A 6,484-nucleotide genomic window follows, 5' to 3' on the forward strand; every position below is an offset into this window, starting at 1 on the left:
TATACGCTGTATATATATATATATATGTCACTTTATATGTCACTCAGTCCCTCTCTCTCTAACCTGGGAGGTAAGGATGAAGAGGGATCCTCCTGAGTCTTCAGCATCTCTCTCTATCTCTCTCTTTCTCTCTCTCTCACTCATTATCTCTCTCTCTCTAACTTGGTAGGTAATGATTGTAAGAGGCTCTATCTCTCCTCCTCCATCCCCCCCACCTTCCCCAGTACAGTATGTTTGAGGTGAATGAGAACTACACGCGTGTGTCAGAGTTTGTGATCGTGGGCTTCCCAGGGCTCCATCCATCCTTCTACCAGCTGGTGGCCTGGTTCTTCTTCTTCATCTATGTGATCACGGTGGTGGGGAACATCCTGCTGGTGGTGCTGTTTGCCCTGGAGCGCAGCCTGCAGAAACCCATGTACATCATCATGCTCAGCCTGGCTCTGTCAGATATAGGTAAGATACTCAGCTGGGTTCTGTCAGATATAGGTAAGATACTCAGCCTGGTTCTGTCAGATATAGGTAAGATACTCAGCCTGGCTCTGTCAGATATAGGTAAGATACTCAGCCTGGTTCTGTCAGATATAGGTAAGATACTCAGCCTGGTTCTGTCAGATATAGGTAAGATACTCAGCCTGGCTCTGTCAGATATAGGTAAGATACTAAGCCTGGCTCTGTCAGATACAGGTAATATACTCAGTCTGGTTCTGTCAGATATAGGTAATATACTCAGCCTGGTTCTGTCAGATATAGGTAAGATACTCAGTCTGGTTCTGTCAGATATAGGTAATATACTCAGCCTGGTTCTGTCAGATATAGGTAAGATACTCAGCCTGGTTCTGTCAGATACAGGTAAGATACTCAGCCTGGTTCTGTCAGATATAGGTAAGATGCTCAGCCTGGTCCTGTCAGATACAGGTAAGATACTCAGCCTGGTTCTGTCAGATATAGGTAAGATACTCAGCCTGGTTCTGTCAGATATAGGTAAGATACTCAGTCTGGTTCTGTCAGATATAGGTAATATACTCAGCCTGGTTCTGTCAGATATAGGTAAGATACTCAGCCTGGTTCTGTCAGATATAGGTAAGATACTCAGCCTGGCTCTGTCAGATATAGGTAAGATACTCAGCCTGGTTCTGTCAGATATAGGTAAGATACTCAGCCTGGTTCTGTCAGATACAGGTAAGATACTCAGCCTGGTTCTGTCAGATATAGGTAAGATACTCAGCCTGGCTCTTTCAGATATAGGTAAGATACTCAGCCTGGCTCTGTCAGATATAGGTAAGATACTCAGCCTGGTTCTGTCAGATATAGGTAAGATACTCAGCCTGGTTCTGTCAGATGTAGGTAATACACTCAGCCTGGTTCTGTCAGATATAGGTAAGATACTCAGCCTGGCTCTGTCAGATATAGGTAAGATACTCACCCTGGTTCTGTCAGATATAGGTAAGATACTCAGCCTGGTTCTGTCAGATACAGGTAATATACTCAGCCTGGTTCTGTTAGATATAGGTAATATACTCAGCCTGGTTCTGTCAGATATAGGTAAGATACTCAGCCTGGTTCTGTCAGATATAGGTAAGATACTCAGCCTGGCTCTGTCAGACTTAGGTAAGATACTAAGCCTGGCTCTGTCAGATACAGGTAATATACTCAGCCTGGTTCTGTCAGATACAGGTAAGATACTCAGCCTGGTTCTGTCAGATACAGGTAAGATACTCAGCCTGGCTCTGTCAGATACAGGTAAGGGGTCGTGGTAGAATATTCAAATGTGTACACTATCTCTTTCTTTCTCTCCTTCCCCAATGTGACTGCCGATGGAGTTTAAATGTGTCTTGCTGGTGCTCAGGCATTAATGAGAGAGAAGAGGTCATGAGAGAAAGAGTGTCCTGTTAAAATATGTCTCATATGTGTCCTTCCTTCTTTAATCATGTGGAGAGTCCCTCTATCAGACAGTCATGTACAGATCTGTAATCAATCAGTGATTACTTACAAAAAAGGATGAGCATTTAAACAGAGCCGCTGTGTTCCGTTTCCCTCTCAGAGACAGAGGCTAGAACAAGGGGCCCAGAATGTTTCCACAGTGGCCCTGCCCTAGGTGATAGCCTGGTGCTGGTGGGACAACACGAGGATTTCATTCCATGCCTGTCTGTCTCAATAGTCTAACATGGTCTCCACTCACATCTTCCTCTCTCATCCCCTCTCTCCTCTCTATGCTCTTTCTCCGCTCCGCTCTCCTCTCCTCTCCCTTCCCTTCCCTTCCCTTCCCTTCCCTTCCCTCCCCTCATCCCCTCTCCTCCTCTCTCAACTCTTCTTCTCTCTCTGCTGCTCTTTTCTCTGCTCTCCTCTGTCCTCTCCTTCCCTCTCCTCTCTCCTCTCTCCGCTCCTCTTTGTTCCCTTCTCCCCCCCCTCAACCCCTTCCTCCTCTCTCTTCTCCTCTCTCCTCTCTGCTGCTCTTTTCTCTGCTCTCCTCTGTCCTCTCCTCCTCCTCTCTTCAACCCTCTCCTCTCTTCTCCTCTCTCCTCTCTCTGCTCCTCTTTTCTCCGCACTCCTCTTGTCTCCGTTCCCTTCCCCTCCCTTCCAGGTTTTGCCACGGTGGCCCTTCCCAAAGTGATAGCTCGGTGGTGGTGGGACGACGGGAGGATCTCCTTCCATACGTGTCTGTTCCAGGAACAAATGATCCACTACTTTGGAACACTCAACTCTCTCATCATGTTGACTATGGCTATGGACCGATACCTGGCTATCTGTCACCCTCTCAGGTAACAACGACAACAGCATATATTATGCGTTATGATTTTATTGATGCAAAATAAATGAAGTGTGTTTGGGGGGAAAGTGTTTCATACTTTTTTGGGGTCCTCTCCCACTCTTCCTCCACCCCCTCTCTCTCTCTCTCTCCCTCCCTCCCTCCATCACCCTCTCTAGATACCCTATGTTGATGACCAACCAGATAATGAGTGGTCTAACAGTCTTCTCCTGGATGTCAGCCACAATCTCACCTGCCATCGGCACCATAGACTTCACTAGGGTACTGGATTGATAAAATAATGTATAATGATAGTAGTGTTACTACAGCCATTAGAGGGCCTAACAGCCCGAGAATGTTTGCTGCAAAGAGTTCACACATCACAAAACAATATTCCAGGGCACTACTGTTAAAAAAAAATGTTAAAGTCTAGGTAAATCAAATTGGCATATCTTTATCACAATTGGCCCAGCATCGTCCGGGTTTGGCCAGGTTAGGCCGTCATTGGAAATAAAAATGTGTTCTTAACTGGCTTGCTTAGTTAAATAAAGGTTAAATATATTTTTTAAGTACCCCCTCCACCAAAAAAAATAATTATAATAATAAATAAACAAACGAACGTAGGCATTTTTTTATATACAAGTACAAACCTTGGTATTTTATTATTTTCTCTATAGCCAATCACAGGAGTACACACTCACACACACTCCAACAGACACATAACATGCACACATGCATAGTACACACACACACACGTCAAATCAAATACACTGCTGCTACTATGTTTATCATATATCCTGATGCCACCTTACCTCTATACATATCTAACCCTACCACCCCAGGATCCCTGCACATTGGAAATATGGTATGGAAGGGATATGTAGTTTATTATATTATTGTCTTCATATTTCTTGTGCTTATATCTCCTGTGTTTTTGTTCTACCTTGTTATTTTTAGTGTTACATTGATATTGATGACCGCATTGTTGGGTTTGTGCTGTAGCTTGCAAGAAAGGCATTTCACTGTACTTGTGCACGGGACATTTAAACTTGAAATTTTGACAATAAAACAGAATGAGCCTATGGTCCTTTGACCTCCTTTGAAGGAGTTTTTCCCTTGCCATTCTGATTCAGTTTTCTCTTTGTCGTCTAGGTTACTGTTTAAAGGACATTGCTGAAGTAAAAAGGACCCTTTATAAATCAATTATATTGATTGAGAATTACACAGCATCTACTCTAAACGTGTCCTTGCTTCACCTCCCAGAAAGTAGCGTTTGGTGTGGCCAACCTGCTCCTTCACATTAACTGTGACGCTCTTTGGGGTCTAGGCCGGGGTTACGTACTGCTAATGTAAAAAGGGCTTTCTGAATACATTTGACAAATTGACAATTACTTTTTTTTGTGTGTGTGTGTGTTTTATCTCCCAGAAAGTAGCATTCTGTGGTCCCAACCGAATTCTCCATGCCTACTGTGACGCTCTGTCCCTGACTAAACTGTCCTGCTCCGACATGGCGGCGATCCAGGGCAGCTCCATTGGCCTGGCCTATTTTGTGCTCCTCGTCCCCTTCTCCTTCATCGTCTTCTCCTATATCAACATCATCGTCACCGTGATGCGCATGGCTAACGCACAGGTCAGAATTCAGGGGGTGCAGGGGGGCTGGGTGGGAGGAGGGGTTGCGAGTGCAGGGGGTCTGGGTGGGTGGGGGATGCAGGGGGTCTGGGTGGGAGGAGTGGCGGGGTATGTGTGTTTCCTGTCCTGTCCGTGTCGCTAATTTTATTAACTACTCTCTACTAACCCTAACCCACTGAGAACATTTCTCCATCTCTCCCCTCTCTAACCCAGGGCAGGCTGAAGACCTTCTCTACCTGCTACTGAGGGCTGTATCATTATTATCTAAACTAAACCTTTCCTCTAACCCACTACTCTCCCCTCTCTAACCCAGGGCAGGATGAAGACCTTCTCTACCTGCTACTCAGGGCTGTATCATTATTATCTAAACTAAACCTTTCCTCTAACCCACTACTCTCCCCTCTCTAACCCAGGGCAGGATGAAGACCTTCTCTACCTGCTACTCAGGGCTGTATCATTATTATCTAAACTAAACCTTTCCTCTAACCCACTACTCTCCCCTCTCTAACCCAGGGCAGGATGAAGACCTTCTCTACCTGTGCTACTCAGGGCTGTATCATCCTTATTTACTACATCCCCCGCTTCATAGTGTACGCTACACCCTACATCCCCAACCTGATCATGACCCCTGACCTCCGCATCGGCCTCACCATTTTCTACAGGTAGGTAAAACACAGGCTAGAGAGGTGGACCAGGATCCCAAAGGTTACTAGTCAAGTCCCGGGCCGGCGATGAAAAAGTGTGGAATGAACCACTACTTGTTGTGCCCTTGAGCAAGTCACTACAGCCTCTTAAGGATTGAACCCCTTTAAAAAAATTGTTTTGCCTAAAATGACACCCAAATCTAACTGCCTGTAGCTCAGGACCTGAAGCATGGATATGCATATTCTTGATACCATTTGAAAGGAAACACTGTTTGTGTTTGTGGAAATGTGTTTGTGGAAATGTGAAATTATTGAAGGAGAATATAACACTTTAGATCTGGTAAAATATGTTTTTTTTTTATTCCATTGTCTTTGAAATGCAAGAGAAAGGCCATAATGTACTATTCCAGTTTAGTCTCAATTTAGATTTTGGTCGTTAGATAGCAGCAGTGTACGTGCAAAGTTTTAGACTGATTCAATGAACCACTGCATTTCTGTTCAAAATGTTGTATCAAGACTGCCCAAATGTACCTAATAGGTTTATTAATACATTTTCAAGTTCATAACTGTGCACTCTCCTCAAACAATAGCATGGTATTATTTTCGTTGTAATAGCTACTGCAAATTGGACAGTGCAGTCAGATACGTCTATGTCCTAGGAAATGTTCTTGTTACTTACAACCTCATGCTAATCACGTTAGCCTATGTTAGCTCAACCATCCCGCGGTGGGGAACACCGATCCTGTAGAGATTTTAAAGGGAAAATATTTCAGTGTTTCTGTGACAACCGACAAAGTAAAGTAATCTTCTTCTAAAGTACCTATTCTATTCTACAGCCTGTTCCCCCCGGTGGCCAACCCGTTCATCTATAGCTTCAGGACCAAGGAGATCAGAGCCATCCTGGGGCGCTGGAGACAGGGCTGGAGGAACAGCCAGACAGAACCGAGTATACCCAAAACTGTGGCTGTTATCACTAAATGAAGGGTTAGGTTATAACATGTTAATTCAGGGCTATAACATGTTAATTCGGGGCTATAACATGTTCATTCGGGGCTATAACAGTTTAATTCAGGGCTATAACATGTTAATCCAGGGCTATAACATGTTAATTCGGGGCTATAACATGTTAATTCGGGGCTATAACAGTTTAATTCAGGGCTATAACATGTTAATTCGGGGCTATAACAGTTTAATTCAGGGCTATAACATGTTAATCCAGGGCTATAACATGTTAATTCGGGGCTATAACATGTTAATTCAGGGCTATAACATGTTAATTCGGGGCTATAACAGTTTAATTCAGGGCTATAACATAACACACTAAACCCAACACTGTCTGTTATCACTCGATGACAATCGCACACAATTGGACCTGTAGCAGTGTAAAATATCTGTTTCCACTTACAAATAGGACTTGTATAGGCTACAGAGTCGTCTAATCGCTCTGGCTTTGTTAGATACTACT

General features: G+C 44.1%; 1 protein-coding gene across 1 annotated transcript; it reads left to right on the forward strand.

Moving 5' to 3' along the window:
- The first annotated feature begins 230 nt into the window (after positions 1-230).
- Positions 231-6,000, forward strand: LOC139388236 (olfactory receptor 10A4-like). Its single transcript, XM_071134785.1, has 6 exons — positions 231-453; positions 2,582-2,759; positions 2,926-3,028; positions 4,173-4,376; positions 4,889-5,037; positions 5,856-6,000. The coding sequence occupies exons 1-6, from the start codon at positions 231-233 to the stop codon at positions 5,998-6,000; spliced, it is 1,002 nt and encodes a 333-aa protein (XP_070990886.1).
- Positions 6,001-6,484: the final 484 nt, after the last annotated feature.

This window comes from Oncorhynchus clarkii, chromosome 29 (assembly GCF_045791955.1).
Source record: "Oncorhynchus clarkii lewisi isolate Uvic-CL-2024 chromosome 29, UVic_Ocla_1.0, whole genome shotgun sequence".
NCBI lineage: Eukaryota > Metazoa > Chordata > Actinopteri > Salmoniformes > Salmonidae > Oncorhynchus > Oncorhynchus clarkii.